Source organism: Balaenoptera acutorostrata, chromosome 16, assembly GCF_949987535.1.
Source record: "Balaenoptera acutorostrata chromosome 16, mBalAcu1.1, whole genome shotgun sequence".
Lineage (NCBI taxonomy): Eukaryota > Metazoa > Chordata > Mammalia > Artiodactyla > Balaenopteridae > Balaenoptera > Balaenoptera acutorostrata.
In genome coordinates this window covers 39,871-56,998 of record NC_080079.1, presented here as the reverse complement: position 1 = coordinate 56,998, position 17,128 = coordinate 39,871, and the positions used below count along the sequence as shown (strand labels likewise).

The 17,128-nt window shown below is 50.0% G+C and overlaps 1 protein-coding gene and 1 non-coding gene across 2 annotated transcripts; one reads left to right on the top strand and one right to left on the bottom strand.

The window, feature by feature from the left end:
* Positions 1–1,048: 1,048 nt before the first annotated feature.
* On the bottom strand, positions 1,049–9,602 carry SYCE1 (synaptonemal complex central element protein 1). The gene is made up of 13 exons (XM_028164271.2): positions 9,533–9,602; positions 6,031–6,093; positions 5,333–5,392; positions 4,918–4,992; positions 4,219–4,266; positions 3,915–3,969; positions 3,119–3,208; positions 2,807–2,870; positions 1,941–2,007; positions 1,746–1,869; positions 1,567–1,677; positions 1,319–1,410; positions 1,049–1,065 (listed from the first exon to the last, which is right to left on the bottom strand). The coding sequence occupies exons 1-13, from the start codon at positions 9,600–9,602 to the stop codon at positions 1,049–1,051; spliced, it is 936 nt and encodes a 311-aa protein (XP_028020072.2).
* On the top strand, positions 7,516–7,588 carry TRNAW-CCA (transfer RNA tryptophan (anticodon CCA)). Its single transcript has one exon. It is a non-coding gene; the product is annotated as a tRNA-Trp (tRNA).
* Positions 9,603–17,128: the final 7,526 nt, after the last annotated feature.

Genomic DNA, 17,128 nt, shown 5'->3' with positions numbered 1-17,128 from the left:
ATGGCCCAGATCCTTCAGGAATAAAGGTTTTGGTGACTCCACCGGGTAAAAAGGCACAGACAGCTGAGTTGCTTGATGAAGGCAAAGGGGAAACAGAATGGGTGGTGGAAGAAGGTGAAGATAGTTATAAATACCAGCTGTGATTCCATGACCAGTTACAGAAATGGAGATATATATATATATATATATATATATATATATATATTCAGAAATCAGGATTGTTGAGGTTTGTCTACCCAACTGTGTCACTGTCCTACCTGGATGGGGGAGCCTTTCAAGAGAAGGAATCTCTTTGTACGTACTGAATTCACTGTCTTTTGACCCAAGAACACAGACTTTGACTCCCGTCATTGCCCTGGCTTGGGTGATGCACTCCAGTGGATTTGAAACATGCCCTAAGCACCAACCGTCCTAGGTGATTGACTTCCAGGACACAGAGGGTTTCTAACATGTTCTTGTGACAAGTGTCTCAGGTACAGATTTTGTGCCTATGCAGGCACAAATTACATTTAGGCTCCAATTACACGTCTTTTTCTCAGCTAATCAGTGGGGACTGTGGGCATGGAACTGACTGGCTGAGGACCCTTGGTCCTTGTTGGGATTTCTGAGACTCTGTGGTCTAGGTCTGAATAAGGAATGGAAGAAACAATCACAGGGTGGGTTTGCAGAACCCCTGGGCCTATTGTGAGAGGGTCTCAGTCTTGCATCCCTCTGCCTGGGGACCCAGAACATGTCAAGTCCTAAAGATGAGCAGACCAGAGACTGTGAGGTTAGGGAAGCATTTATTGAGTGCCTGCTGTGGGACTCTGGCTGAAGCCAAGAGGCAGAGTGTGGCCAAGGCTTCACTCAGTCTCAGGTGCCAGGGGTCTTGGGATGGACAACCCCCCACCTAGCACAGACTCAGCTGAGGCAGTTGTGTTGATATAGTGCCTTTATTTCCTGAAGCCCATAAGCTCCAGTGCAGGGCATAAGCTCTAGTGCAGGGTGGGTCCTCCTTGCCTAGAAGGGCATCAGGCTCTGCTTAGTGGGCGGCTCTGGGTCTTTCTCCTCACTGACTCCAAGGGGCTTGGGATTGGCCTGTGGGAGGTCAGAGTGTGACGTGGGAGTCTCCTCACATCCCCATGCCCACACCCTCCCTGGGTCCTGCCCTTCCTCACCCCACCGCTGCCAGCTTCTGCACCTTCACCTTGGCTGTGTCCCTTTGGGAATGCCCTTCCCTGAAGACCATCTTCTGAGCACTCTGCGGACCCCCTCCTTGCCTTCCCACCCAGAGCTCCTTTCATAAGCTGTCTCTGCTCCCTGAAGCGGATTCCAGGACTCACAGCTTCTCCTGGGCCAGCCCCTTCCTCTTGCTTGCTCTGGCCTTGAGCAGGGACCTGCACTCCAAGCTTTTCCAGCTCCTCCTTCAGCCTAGACAAAAAGGGGTAGGGGGGTAGGGTAGGAGGGTGGGGAGGGAGACGGGTAGGATTGTAAAGAGACCAAGTGACAGAGTCTAGGAGGGAGCAGAGACTCCCTTAGCCACCTTCCCCTTGGGGACCGGGGGAAAGGGAAGGGCTCCGTGCCCACCTCTGCCTCTTCTGCTGCAGCTGCTGGCACTTCTGCTGCAGCTGCTCCTGGCGCTGGGCAGCAGCCTCCAGGAACTCCTGGGCCTTCTCGTTCTCCTCCTCAAACAGATGCCTGAGGGTGGGCATCAGTGCTGGCAGCTCCTCCCCCTCCCCGTCGCCCCCTCCCCATCCCTCTCTTACACCACAGCTGCTGCTTCCTCGCTGCGCAGGAAGAGCCCCTCAGCGATTGCCGAGCAGCCCTTGGCTCCAAACTGGGAGCAGAGACGATGCTTCACATCCTCCAGCTTTGCCTCCACCAGCTTTTCTGCAGCAGGAAGAGACAGATGGCAGGGCAGGGCAGGGCAGGGCAGGGCATCCCCATTCTCCAGGCCTCACCTTCCTTGAGCAGCTGCTCCTTGCTGCTGTCCAGGGCGCCAATCTCCAGGGCCAGCTGCTCTGGCTTCTGAGGGGTAGAAAGGTGGCCTGTCCACATCTCCTGGCTTCCTCCCATGTGCCTCAGAGAAGCCGATCTGGATCTGGTCTTTACTCTGCATGCCTTACTTCCTGCTACTCTGGCCCTCCATGCATGCCAGGCATGGTCCAGCCTCAGGGCCTTTCCATTGGCCATTCTGTCCACCTGGAGCTGTTTCACCCCAGATACCTGTGGTGCTACGCTGGAGAGGCTCATGAGGGTTAGTGTTCAGGAATTCTGCAAGGTTTGAAATCAGCCCTGGGGTATTCGCTACAGGGCATCCTGCAAACACCACCAATCAAGGCTGTTCTCTGGAGAGTCAGTTACCAGCCCAGCACTGTAGCTCCTCCTCTTCCCGCTCTGTGACCGCACTGAGCCCTTCCGTCCTGACATTCATTCTGTTTTCTTGTTTGGGATCCCCAGGTGGCAAACACTGGCCTGCTTGGTTCCCCACTATCTGCCCTGTGTCTGTGATGGCCCCAAACACACCCATGAATCTCCTTGATGGATAACCCCTCCTTGGTTCATCAGGGTTCCTCCTGACCACTTAAGGCCCCTGGGAGGGCATCAGGGATGGGTGGGCAGGGCCAGTGAAGAGGACAATACCGGGTGGCAGTGAGGGTGATGAGGAACTGGACTGAGCATGATTCTAACATACGGCTGCCAGGGCTTGCTCAGGAACTGGGTGCAGCAATTGAGAGGAAGGAGGCCTGGAGGATGACCCTGAGTTTTGGGCTGATGCTGCCAGAGAAGATGTGGAAGGTGGAAGGAGTGGCTCTGAGTGACTCACGTGGAATTCCCACAGGTCCTTATGCTGGCCCATCAGATCCTCCAGTTGCTCCTCAAAATCCAACCTGGGGACCACGCACACCGGATGAGGGGCCGTGGGCTGAGAGACACCCCTCCTCAACCTGGCTCAGGCTGGGGTCTTCATGCAGAGACATGGGGGAGCTCGCCCGTGCTCTTCACTCTGCTGGGAGCACCTTTGCCTCCTTGACCCTCCAAGCTTCAGCTCAGCCAGCTCCTCTTCTAACCCCCGTTCTTAGTATTCCCCCCACTTACAATGCATCCAGCCCCCCAGGCCTTGGGCAATGGGCTTTACCTCAACTGCCTCTGTTTGTTCTTTTCCTGCTCAATCTGGGAGTTCAGGGCAGAAATTCTCTCCTTGCACTCCTGCAGCATGGTATGCTTCCTGGCAAGAGGCAAGGCAGCCGTCATGTTTTCTGAATGTCTCCCTAGGAGGAGCCTGGGGTGGGGCTTCTGTGTCCTTCTCTTGAGGTCTGTTCTAACCTTCTAGATTGAGGTCCTTCTCTGTAACTTTGTGGGAGGGGGGCATGAGCTCATGCCCTCTGGAAATGTCATTGTGAAGATTGGGGAGATCAATGTGGGCATGGTCACAAGTACAGGCACACACACACATTAGTCTCATGTGAATTTCTCAAACAGTTTCAAAGTTGGTATGCTAGGGGCTTGGGGCCTCTGGTCACAAAATGAGCAAAATAAGGATTCAGGAGGTAGAGAGATGGATGCACAAGTGGGTGGGTGGATGGAAGGATAATGGATGAATGGAGAGAGACTGGTGCACAGATGGTTGGCTTGACGCCTAAATGAAGGGGCAGACGAGTAGACAGCCAAGACAGCCTGCAGAAAGTATGAAGGTGTAGAATAAAAACCAGCCAAAGGAATTTAACTGACATTCTAGCAAATGAATGCTTATCCCAGTGAATGAGTACTCCTAACACTACTGCCTACTGTTGGAGTCAAGGTGGGAAGACAGTCATTTGGCCTCCCCGTTTTAGGGAGATGAGAGCTGTGGGTTTAAGACCGATTTCCTCTGCTTTCTCTCTCTACCAGAATGAAGGGACAGCACTGAGCAGGGGCCAGGTGGAAGCTCTTACCTCTGTGTCTCACTTTCCTTCTCCTGGCAGTGGAGCCGGAGGATCCTCAGGGTCTCTGCAGGGAGAGGAAGTGAGGGCCCCGTGAGAGCCCATCAAGGCATGAGGTTTGGGCAGAGGTAAAAGTGCCAGATCATATGGGGTCTCCTGGAGCTGATGGAACTTTGTCATTTACTGCATATTTGGTGGCAGCCACAGGAGGGATGCAACGTGATTCAGGTTTCAAAAGGCTTCTACTGCTACAGAGACAGTGGGCTTCTTCAGGGTGGCAAAGGCAAAAACCTGGAGATAGAGTAGCTGCAATTACCTTGCTTTTTGCTCAAGATCTCTTTCAGGCGTACTTTCTCTCCACTCACTGGAAAAAGCAGTAACATGTTCAGGCATCAGAGTCCACAACACTGAACCTTCAGGGACTGGGCTTGCCCATGGTCACATGGGCGGTTTGGTACAGCCCTACCCCCAACCCCAAATGTAGACCCCTCGAGGTGAGCCCCTTCCCCTCTTGTGCCCATACTCCCTGTAAGCATCAAAGGGCCCTCAAGTTGATAAAGGGTGGCTGTGAGGACCCTGTGGAATGGCAGGGCGTTTACGTGGAGGGAAGAGGAAAAATAAACACATTGCATGAAGTTGGGTAAGGGCTGTGAAGAAACACATCGAGCAGTAAGGGGCACATGACTAGGTGTGGGCAGAGTGCTGTCTTTGGGTGGGGTAACTGGGGAAGCCCTCTCTGAGAAGGGGACATTTGAGCTGAGAACTGAATGATGATGTGAGGCAATAGGAACCTGTATTATCTGGGGGAACCTCCTAGCAAAGCCCCTAAGGTAGGAGTATGCTTGAAGGGTGTTTTAGGAACACTCCCACCCAGAGTTGGAGGGGGGAGATTGGTAGGACCTGAGGTTGGAGAGGGGGCAGGAGCCCTTGGCCACGGCAAGGATGCTGATTGGAATATTGGGTTCAAGGATGCATGACATTGTGGGGACCTCTGGGTCATCCCCCACAAGCTTACATGAGTCCAGTTCCTTCTGCAGGGTCTCCCAGACAGTCCGGGCCTCTCCTAGCTCCTCACTGGCTTTCTTTTTTGCTGTGCCAAACCGCAGGACATTGTGTAAGTGTCTGTCCTTGCAAACATTTCACATTTGTCTTTAAGCAAATGTAGAGGGGCCCAGATTTTACAGAGCAGGAAACAAGGCTTCCAGAGCCCAAGCCCTTCTTGTTGGGCTCAGTTGACAGCAGGACAGGTTAATAAACATGTGAGTATAGCACCTGAATATAGGCGGGCCCGACCAACCCATGCTAGGTTTAATGCTCTGCTGGTTCAAAACACAGTAATTTTGAACGAGGGGCCCTGCATTTTCATTTTGCACTGAGCCCTGCAAATCATGTAACCGCACCTGGCAGACAAGCCAAGGTCCTGATCTCACCTTGCTGAACCTCATTAATCCGGTTAATCAGGACGTCAATCCTGGGCTCTAGGCTTCCGGCTGCAGGGAAACAAGGAGGTTGAGTGAAGATGACAGGGCAGGTGAAGGGAGGTGGATGCCCTCCAAGGGCTCACATTCTAGGGAGGGGAGACAGGAACAGATAAAGAACCTGAGTCAGGTTGTGGTTAAGTGCAGTCAAGAGAAACACAGGAGGGGCAACAGATTAAGAAGTGGAGTGGGACGTGCTTCTTCAGATATGGCAAGACCCCTTGAGGGCCCCAAATGAAGTGAGGGGGGCAGACCTTGCTGTTCCCTGGGTGGGTGTGGGAGACAGTCAGTGCAAAGGCCTGCCCTAAGGTGGAAACATGGGTGGAAGGTGCCTGGTGAGCAAGCGAGAGGAGCAGAGGTGAGGCGGAGGGAAGGTGAAACCCTGGATCCAGCAGAGTGCATGGGAACCAAATGCGACGGCCAGCAAGGGGACTGCAGCTGAGTTTTGGGAAAACGTTTGTACTTTATCCCCTTATACTTGAATTCTGAATCATGGGTTCATATTTTTACTTCAAAAAATTGTTTTAAAAGTAAGAGAGAACAAATGAGTTAATTTTCCAAGGTGGTGAATTTTGGGCCTTGGAATTGATTCCACTTCTGCCTGACCCCAAATCTCAGGCTGAGCCTCAGTTACAGAGGAGACATGTGACCTTTCTGCAACTTGTTCACCATTTCCATCAAGTCTTCAATTTTCTGTGAGGACTTGGCCTGCCCTGTGGAGAGAAAACCAAACATTTAAGAATTATGTAGGATCCAATAAAGATTTTAAAAAAAGAAGAATTATGTAGGAGTGAGAAGCCTGAGGAAGGATCTGATAACACTGGGCTGGGACTGAGGTGCGCTGAGGGCAGGTCTCCAGCCAGAGTGGTGCATCTGCTCCTTGCCCTGAGGGAGACACTGTACAAGGGATGAACCGGCCCTTCATGGGCAGATTTTCCTAAAGGGTGAAATGACACCACAGATTTCCCCTTAATAAAACTCAGGGCAAGGAAAGGGGTACACTCTTACTGCTGATACTGTTCAAGGCCTAGCCAAAGCTCAGGATGTAATAATGAAAGAAAAAAAAAGAAGTGGTATTAAAAACTGGAAACAAGGAGTCAGAAATCACTGTAACTAGTAGGTGGCATAATGAACTAGAAATTTCTAGAGATTACCCAAAAAAACCTTACAAGGAATAGTGAGAAAATCTAATAAGATGTCTCATTTAAATATATATAAATATAAATAGCTTTCCTATATACAATTGTTATTCTGCAGGCTCCAAGCAAAATATTTCACATTAACTTGCTTATAATCAATATAGGCACTTATTTTTAACTCCTTGATGAATTAGTAGATCTAGGCAATTATTATTAATGGCATTAACATCACAATAAAAATAACTGGACATTATGAGCTATGTGATGTAAAAATTCAATGTAGGATTCTTGTAAAAAAATGACACTAATACTTGTTAAGCCTCTCAATCTAAATAACCAATTCAGAGGAAATACAGGGAGAGAGGAACATTTTAAGTGACACATGGGCATGCAATTAGTAACATCCACACTGGGAAACGTCACAGGAAAAACAACCCAGTTTCTTTAATTTAAATACATTTTGGGAGAAAAGGGAGAAAGGAAGATCCTTACAGACAAAAAGAGATTAAAGAAACATATCAACCAAGCTCAATAAATGGACCATATCTGGATTTCGATTCAATTGAAAGCACTTTTTAAAACAGTGATGACACAAGCAAGGAAATTTGAAAACTGACTAGATAGTTGATGAAACAAAGGAATTATTTTAGCCATTATTCAGATGTGACAATGCTATTGTGGTTACTTTTCTGCAAAGAGTGCTTATTTTTTAGAGAGATATATGCAAATATTGGGTTGGCCAAAAAGTTTGTTTGGGTTTTCCCATACCATCTTACGGAAAAACCCGAACGAACTTTTTGGCCAAACCAATATCTATGGATGATACGTTATGATGCCTGGGATACTTCGAAATGAAACAGTGGAGTAGGTGGTAGTGAGTGGGTGAGGATAACGAGGAAACAAGATTGGCCAAGAGCTGATAACTGTTAAAACTGAAAGATGAGTTCATGGGGTAATTATACTTTGTTCTTGACTTAAAAAAATTTTTTTAGGACTTCCTTGGTGGTCCAGTGGTTAAGACTCTGCACTCCAAATGCAGGGAACCCGGGTTTGATCCCTGGTCAGGGAACTTGATCCCATATGCCACAACTAAAGATCCCACATGCTGCAATGAAGATCCCACGTGCTGCAACTAAGACCCAGCACAGCCAAATAAATAAATAAATAAATATTAAAAAAATGTTTTTTAATTGAAGTATAGTTGATTTACAATGGTGTTTTAGTTTCAGGTGTACAGCAAAGTGATTTGGTTATATTATATATATACTTTTCAGATTCTTTTCCATTATAGATTACAAGATATTGAATATAGTTCTCTGTGCTATAGAGTAGGTCCTTGTTTCTCTTTAGTAGTGTGTATCTGTTAATCCCAACCCTAACTTATCTCTCCCCCACCCCTTTCCCCTTTGGCAACCATAAATTTCTTTTCTGTGTCTGTGAGTCTATTTCTGTTTTGTAAATAAGTTCATTTGTACCAGTTTTAGATTCCACATATAAGTGATATCATATATTTCTCTGATTTACTTCACTTAGTATGATAATCTCTAGGTCCATCCATGTTGCTACAAATGGCATTATTTCATTACTTTTTGTCTTAGTAATAATCCTTTGTATATATGTACCACATCTTCTTTATCCATTCATCTGTCAATAGACATTTAAGTTGCTTCCACGTCTTGGCTACTGTAAACAGTGTTGCTATAACACTGGGGTGCACGTATCTTTTTGAATTAGAGCTTTCATCTTTGCCAGATATATGCCCAGGAATGGGATTGCTGGATAATATGGTAACTCTATTTTTAGTTTTTTTTTTTGAGGAACCTCCATACTGTTCTCCACAGTGGCTGCACCAGTTTATATTCCCACCAACCGTGTAGGAGGGTCCCCTTTTCTCCACACCCTCTCCAGCATTTATTATTTGTAGACATTTTGATGGTGGCCATTTTGACCAGTGTGAGGTGATGCCTCATTGTAGTTTTGATTTGCATTTCTCTAATAATTAGCCATGTTGAGTATCTTTTCATGTACTTGTATATTTTTTTGTATATGCTTAAATTTATCCATAATAAAAAGTTTAAAAAAAATAAAGCAACCAAGCAATCAAACAATATAGAGAAGGTAAATAATCATTTCTACGTAAGAATGGAGAAAAGGAGAGAACAATTAACCAAAAACTACACAAATGGCTAATAATATTTGAAAAGACGTACTACTTCAGTCATAATTAAAGAGATGAAAATAACATGTTGCATCTAGCAGGTTGGTAAAGATTAGTAAGTCTGATAAGGCCCAGTGTTTGTGATGATGTAGGGAGACAGGCACTAACACTGACAGACTGTGGAAAGTGATGCAACCTTTTGGAGGCCAGTCTGGCTACATCACCATTTTGAAGACAAAATTCCACTTCTAGTAATTTATCCATCAGATATGCTTGGTTAAATATGCAAAAGGTATGTTAAACGACACTGAAGCAATATTTATGTCAAAAGTGGGAAAAAAACGTGAACGCCCATCAGTAAAGAACTGTGCATGGGATTTAGCTGTTCCCTCCTCACGTTTTCGTACCACCATCTAGACTACTATCCAGTCCATGCATCTATATGTTTTGTGTGATCCTCTAGGAAGGTGACCAAAAAGGGGGAAAAATAATTTAAATGTTAAAATTTGTGCCAGATGGGCTACTGCAAAGCCTTTACCCACTAGTCTTTCTATCATCTGAATGTGCTATCAAGTCGAAAGGACGTCCTCTGCCTACTTTTAGCTACTTAAGCGGAGCAGATGGGGCAAACGAGGCCAGCGGGAGGTGAGTGAATGTAGGACGCAGGCCTGTGGGTGAGTCCTCGCGGCTGCCGGCAGAGCCGCCGAGACCCTTCCCCAAGGGACGAAAGTCGTTTTTCCCCACGTCCGCCCTGACTCGAAGCAGCGCCCGCGTGCGCTCCCTGCCCGCCCAGCCGTCTACCGCCCGGCTCCCGCCGTAGGCCTCGTGAGAGGCCGTCGCCGGGGTCAGCTCTACCTCCGGCCTCGTCAGCCCGGCCCACGGCTCCCTCCTGCTCCGCGTTCGAAGACCCCGAGCGCCCCGCCATTTCCTCTCAGTCTGGCGCCTCCGCTTGGATTGGACGGAATCCGCGCCGGGGGCGGGGCGGCCTCAGCGCGCCTGCGCAGTGCGCCCCGCTCCAGATCCCTTCGGGAGCGGGCCGCGGAGTAGACAGTTGGGCAAGCGCCAGTGCGCATGCTTGAGGCCTCCCGGCGCAGATTCAGCGCAGAGCAGGCGAGGGCCGCGCCTGGTCTTCCAGGCTTGTGATTGGCCGGTTGAGGAGCCGGTGACCTGCGAGAGTGTTGAGGCCTCCCGAGAGCCCGCCCCACGTGACGTCACCCGCGTTGCGGCGAGTGAGCGCGAGCCTGGCGGTGGGGAGCCGAGTTTGATTTCCGTCTCTGCACGCTTAGGCGAGCTTTCCGGTTTACCGGAAACCTCTGCGTGGGCGTTCTGGACCGAGGGCGTGAGTTGGCCCCACCTGACTCATCTTGGCCGCTCTTCTCGGCTGGACGCGGAGGAGAGCGCAAGGGTGCAGCGAGATCCTGATTCTTCCCAGCGTGATCCCGAGGCTGGTCCTGCCTCGCGTGACACATTCTCAAGGGAGGCGGGGCCGAAGGGTGGACGATGTCGGGTTTGTAGGGCGGGCTGGGGGTGCAGAACTGCCGCGTTCCTTTGTGGGTCTGGAAGGACCGTGGTGGACCTCAGGGCTGCATGTGGAGGGGAGGTTCAGCCAGGCTCCCTGCCGGCGCTGGATGGGGCAGAATTCACGTTTTGGGGGAGGCCGGTGGACCTGGTTGCAGGCGGTGCAGGTGACAGTTACCAGCCTGAGTCTGGGCATCTGAGTGTTCACTGTGCACAAATCCTGTTCCGAGACATCCCACCCCTCGTCTTCCTCACCTGTTGACCGGGATCCAATCACGACAGTAACAACGAAGTGTGAGGAGCAGTTTTGAGCACTATCTGTGCAAAGCCTTGCTGTAAGAGCTGCCGTCAGTTTTCCTCATCTGTAGTCTGGGAATAGTAATAGCAAACAAGAACTAACATGTAAGGAGGGCTTCCTGTGCCGGAACAGTTCTTATTCTCGTCATGGTAGGAGATTATTTAATATAATCTTGTCAAAGGACAACCTGGCTGGGCTCCCCCTCGCTCACTCTGCTCAAGCCACCAGCCTCCTTCCTCAAGATAAATAGGCTCAAACCCACCTTAAGCCTTTACAAAGGCTGTCACCGCTACCACATGCACCCTTCTGAAGTTTTCAAAGCTTGAACTGTCACGTCAATGTGAATGTGCTGTCTAAAAATCCATAGCTCTCATGATATGGATAAGGTTATGAAAAGTCACAGAGTAAGAATTAGGATTCAGGGTCCAAGCAAGAGTCTGACTGGGGACCAGGGTCAGGGAAAGGGTCAAGGGTCAGTGTCAGAGGCCAGATTCAGAGTCACTGTTCATTGTTAGGATCAGCATCAAGGTCAGGGACAGGGATAGGAATTAGAGACTTGAGACCATGGCCATTCCCGCCCAAGATCATGGTTCAAGTCAGGGACTACTGACCCAAACTATGGCAGAATGGACCATGATCTCCTTGCTACTGGGGCTACTTCTTTGGGAATGAACTGACATATGCAAGATATGGACAGACCAAAGGTTCAAATGACCCTTGAAGCCAGAACCCGTCTTGTACAGACTGCCTGGGGTTAGGGGTTAGGGTCAGGGTTAAGGACCCTAACCCCTAGGGTTAGGGTTGGGCTCTGGCTCAAAATCCAGGGTCAGTGTCAGTGTTGGGGATCAGGGTCAGTGTTGGGCTAGGATATAGGGCTGGGGTCAGGGTCAGAGTTTAGAGTTATGGGTCAGGATTAGAGAGTCAGGTTTGGAGGGTTAAGATTTAGAGCTTAGGGGGTCAGGGTCCACATTCTAGGGGTCTGGGGCTAAGGTTGTTACAGTTTAGGGTTATATATCAGGGGATTAGGGTTATAGGTTAGGGTGTTAGAATCAGAGGATTAGGGTTAGAGTTAGGTTTAAGCATAACTGGTCCTCTTCCCCCTCCTCACTCTCCATCTTTGTGAGGCCTCCAGGAAGAGTAGGAGTGGCCCAGGGTCACACATGAGTTAGGAAGTTAAGCTGAACCGTTGATTTTCTGTACCCCAGTACTGGGCTCTGTTAGAAGAATGAAATGTCTACTCTGATCACTGATTGTTTCAAATCTAACTCTACTCAGTCAAGTGTTGTGGAGGGCTCCAGAAGTCCCACAGGGTGTCCCTCTGTCCTCCCACCCTCTGTCTGGCCACTCTGTCTGGGCAGCCCCAGGTTCCAGCACAGCCCTGACACACAGAGCACTCAGAAGACGTGTGGATTTATATAGGACTGGAGGTAGCGACCTGCCAAGCCCCACGTGCTGCATACTTGAAGGCTGGTTGGGCCCTCCTGGGACTGAATGGATCCTTTGTCCCATTCAAGTGGCCAGCAGTAGACAGTTAGGTCTTAGCCAGGACAGCCCTTGCCCTTCAACCATCCAGGCAGGCATTTGCAGTCCTCTAGCTCAGGCCAGCCTGGGCCCTGTCAAGCCCTTGTTGCCAGTCACTGAGCTGACCATGCGACTGTGCAATTGAATAGCTACCTGGGCAGCATAGACAGCCCCCTGGGTGGTTCAATTCTGTACATCCATGTGATTGAGAGAAGTGTCTCTTCCTTCACAGCCTCGTAGCCTTCCAAGAGAAGTAATAACCCTCCAAACACTGAGTGTGGCCCTGGCCACAACACCCAAACAGCAGACTGTTACCCTGCAATTCTTTGGCCTTCCAGTTGTAATAAACTTTTGACACTTATACTCGTTAAGACTCAAGGATATGGGGGCCACTGGGTCTCCCAACGGGCAGTTTCTCACTGGGGCCGCATGGTCTCAGTGAGCCATGTGAGCTTAGGGCTCAACTCCTGTGTCCTCCAGAAAGCTTGCCAGCTGTGGATTGTGTGGCATGGAATAACCCTTGAAGCTCCTACTGCTTCACTAAGCTAGAGTTTCCTTACCACCCAGCGTTCGGTCTCTGCTCTTTGTAAAGGAGAGAGAAAAGACTGGAAAATGAGCAATTTTATTCTTCAGGGATGGGTGATTAATGTGGCCAGAGGCCAGGTGTGACTCCTGGGCTCCCACCTCCCAGGGTCACAAATGAAATCTGTGTGCCTTTTGAGGCACACGGGCAATCAGGGCCAGTCTCTGATGTGAGGACCTCATGCCCAAAGCCAGAGCCTTGAGTTTACCACCAACAGCACAGTTGCTATTTTAGTAAGTGGAAGAGCTTCTTGCCATCAAGGGAGGACAGCAAGAGTTGCCCGGGGCTTCCCTGGTGGTGCAGTGGTTGGGAGTCCGCCTGCCGATGCAGGGGGCGCGGGTTCCGGCCCTGGTCCGGGAGGATCCCGCGTGCTGCGGAGCGGCTGGGCCCGTGCGCCACGGCTGCTGAGCCTGTGCTCTGGAGCCCGTGTGCCGCGACTACTGAGGCCTGCGTGCCTGGAGCTCGTGCTCCACAGCGGGAGAGGCCACCGCGATGAGAGGCCCGCACGCCGCAGCGGGGAGTGGCCCCTGCTGGCCGCAACTAGAGAAGGCCCACACGCGGCGATAAAGACCCAATACAGCCAAAAATAAAAAAATAAAATTAAAAAAAAAAAAAAAAAAAAAAAAAAAAAAAAAAAGAGTTGCCCGGACGCTAGTGCACAGTCTCTGGTCCTGTGAAACGTGATTACACGTGAGCATGAGCTCTTCGATGCTTTCTGGTTCTGGAAATCGTATAGGAGGTGGTTCACAGCAGATGAAGCTAATGCTGTCAGTGGAGGTGGTGAAGCCAAAGGTCTGCAGTTCAGACTGAAGGTGCCTATGTTAGTGTGCATAGAAGAGAAAACCATCTCGTGTGAGTGTAGGTCAGGCTTGTTTAAGAAGAACGCAGTCGGGTTTCCCTGGTGGCACAGTGGTTAAGAATCCGCATGCGAATGCAAGGGACACGGGTTCGAGCCCTGGTCCATGAAGATCCCACATGCTGCGAAACAAGTAAGCCCATGTGCCACAACTACTGAGCCTGCACTCTAGAGCCCACGAGCCACAATTACTGAACCCCGCGCGCCTAGAGCCCATGCTCTGCAACAAGAGAAGCCACTGCAGTGAGAAGCCCATGCGCTGCAACGAAGAGTGGCCCCTGCTCACCACAACTAGAGAAAGCCTGTGCACAGCAACGAAAACCCAGTGCAGCCAAAAATAAATAAATAAAATAAAATAAAATAAAGAAGAATGCAGTCATGTTATGCGTATAATCTTGTATCTTGTGCCTATCCTCAGGGACCCCATGCTCAGTTCCTGAGGCTCCTATAACTCACATACAGGGAAATGGAGAGTGGGCTCTGTCCAGTCTGAAATCTGATTTACCCTGTGTGTGAGTCTGCTCGGGGCTGCCATAACAAATACCACAGACCGGGCAGCTTAAACAACAGACCAATCTCCCAGTCCTGGATCCTGTCTGAGATCAAGGTGTCTACAGGCTCGTTTCTCCTGAGGCTTCTCTCCTTGGCATGTAGACAGCTATCTTCTCCCCATGTCCTCACATGGTCTTCTGTGTCTTAATCTCTTCTTGTAGGACATCAGTCTTATTTGATTAAGACCTACCCTAGTGACCTCATTTTACCTTGATCACCTCTTTAAAAACTCCATCTCCAAATACAGCCACATCCTGGGGTCCTGGGGGTTAGGGATTCAGCATGTGAATTTTGGGTGACACAACTGAGCCGACACCATTCTGCTTAGGAACTAACATGTGCCTCGGTCCTTCCTTCCCTCAAGTCACACGAGGTGATGTGATGGCCCAGGGAGAGGCCACTGGTGCAGAGTTTGTGTCCCAGCTGGGGACCCCTTCTCTGCTCTCTTTGATCAAGGAACAGCAGTGCCAGCCCCGTCCTGAAGTGAGCAGTTTTGGGGTTTTGTGTTGTGTCACCTGGCCTGCTGAGGTGTTCAGTGTCAGGGAACCCAGGAGCCAGCAGCCTAGTGGGGATGCCGGGGGCTGTCAGGGCCTTGGCAGATGTCCCTCCCGGCAGGTACCCTAGTGAAAGTGGGGAAACATTTGGGGATTATAGGTGGGAGACAGTCAGTCTCATTTATGCTTCAGAAAGTCCACATTGGGGTGGGATGTGAGATGTAGCATGGGAGTGGGGAGGTTTGTCAGGGGCTGATGGAGGAACGAGGCACAAGATTGGGCTTGGGCCAGGGCTGTGGGTGTAGAGGGGAATTAGTGTGGGGACTGGCCATAGGCTCTGGAGGAGGAGCTGACAGTCACTGGGGCACAAGGAAGTGGGTAACTCAGAGGCCCCAGTATTATTGAACCAAACTTGGGTCTGCGTGCCCGAGTGCAGTAAAGCCAATCTACTGAACCCGGGTCGTGGTGAAGGAAAGTGCAGCATTAATTGTAAAAGCACCAATACAAGGAGGACAGGTAGCCTGTGCTCTAAAACTCCAAAGTCCCTGAAGGGTTTCAGCAAAGCAATTGTAAAGGGCTGGTGACGGAGGAGGGGGTCTCAGGGTATGCGATCAGCTGGTGCACAATTCTCTGACGGGTTGATGGTGAGGTAACAGGGTGGTGAACAATATCAATCCTTAGGTGCCAGCAGGTCTGGGGGCTCACGATCATCAAGTAATTAATGTCTTCCATTTGGTGGTGGTTTTAGCATCTGTAAAGTAACTCCGGAAGTGTGCATGAGATACTGTTATCCAGGTACTTCAGAGAGGAGCTATAGCAGAGGATAAGGGGGAGGGCTCTGTCCTGGGAAGGCCCCGTAGGGTCCTGCTCAGTTACACCCGGTGTCTGGGCTCAGCAACCTGGGAAGGTGGGGCTGCTCCTGGGTGTGGGGAGCTGCAGGATCCCAGTCCCCTGAGAGCCCTGTTAGCCCCCAAGGTGAGATGGGGGTGCAGTGACTGGACAGAGGCGTCTGGCCTGCGAGAGGGGTCCAGGCTGGAAATGTCACGGGACTCATCGCAGGGAGGGAGAGGAAAGGCCAGTGGGGGCAGGTAGGTCACAGCAGACTACGTGCAGGTGACTGCGCTCCTGTTGGAAGCAACTCAGAGCCAGAAAGGAGTGGCCGTCAGGGGCTCAGCTCCATTCTCTTGTTCCTTTGTAAAACCGCTGTGTCAGAGTTTGAAACACCTCTGGGAGACTTCTGGACCCACTGTTGCTGTGGCTTCATCAAAGGGGCCCAGGTGGAAAACAGGAGCACTGCAGGCCCCGCCCATGTCCCCACTGGGAATGAATCCCATCGGGGCTCCTGGGCTCACAGACTTCAGGGAACCTCTGTCCTCAGGACTGGTCTTCCTCCTTCCTCTCACCTGCTGGTCAGAGGCCCAGGCACCCCCATCCTGGCTCCACCGCCCAGGGCCTGGATTCTGGGACAGCTTAGGGGTATTGCAAGACCCTCATGCTACTTTACCTGCCTGGGGGTGAGAATGTCTAAAAAGGTGCAACTGGCTGATTATGGAGGGCTGAGTGTGTGCTGCAGGTGTGCGTGAAAAGATGGGGTGTGAGGATCCTATGTCTGCAGGGTCTTCCCAGCTTGAAGATCTGTGAGTTTCTCCCGGCCAGTCAACTGCCCACACCATCCTCCCAGGAAGCTCAGATCCAGGATTATGAGGGCAGAGGCTCTCTGCTTGCTTATCTGTAACTTCCACTCCCACGATGAGGAGCCTGGTGCCCAGCATCTGCCATTTACGTATGCATTGCTCCTTTCCAGATTACATGTGCAGAGGTTTCAGAATTGTTAGCAATACCCTAGAAAGAGCTCTATAAAATAAAGCCCACTGTTTATGTATGGTCCATTTTGCCTGTGGTCTACAGATTCTGTTCATTTTCAAAGGTAACTTAGGACAGCACCTTTTACCCCATCCCCTCTAGTAAGTTTTTTCCATGCATTTCTAATACAGTTAGACTCTGTCACATTGAGTATTCCATCCTGCAATACTCCTACACCCTAAATAACTAAATTTGAATAGATTTTGGTTGACCCCTTGGGTTATACATATCTATGGTCGTAGACAAACACATAGTGAGTTATCCATCCAAAAGTATCCCTTCAAACCCCCCACCCCATGATCTGCTTATCATTTATGATGTTTTGTCTCTCACAGAATGTCATAAATGAGGTCATACTGTGTGCAGCCTCCTCAGACTGGATTCTTTCACTTAAGAATATATACTGAAGATTTATCCATGTCTTTCCATGGGTTGATGGTTCATTCCTTTCTACTGCTGAGTAGCATTCCATTGCATGTGTATGGAAGGAAAAACAATTTTCACTCTGCACTTCTAGGTTCTTGGTTGAGAACCCCCCACCCCCACACCGACGCTGTAATAAAAGACAGATTACCAGGAGAAAAACAGAAGTTTAATAGCGTGTATACCTCCTGTATACAGCGGGGATACCAAGGAAAACTGAGTCACTCCCTGAAATGACCAAAGCCATCACCTTAAATAACGTCTTCAGCTAAAAACAGAAGAAAGATGTTGGGGAGGGGGAAGCCATTTATGTCAGGTTATCGTGCAAAGCACAGTAAACAAG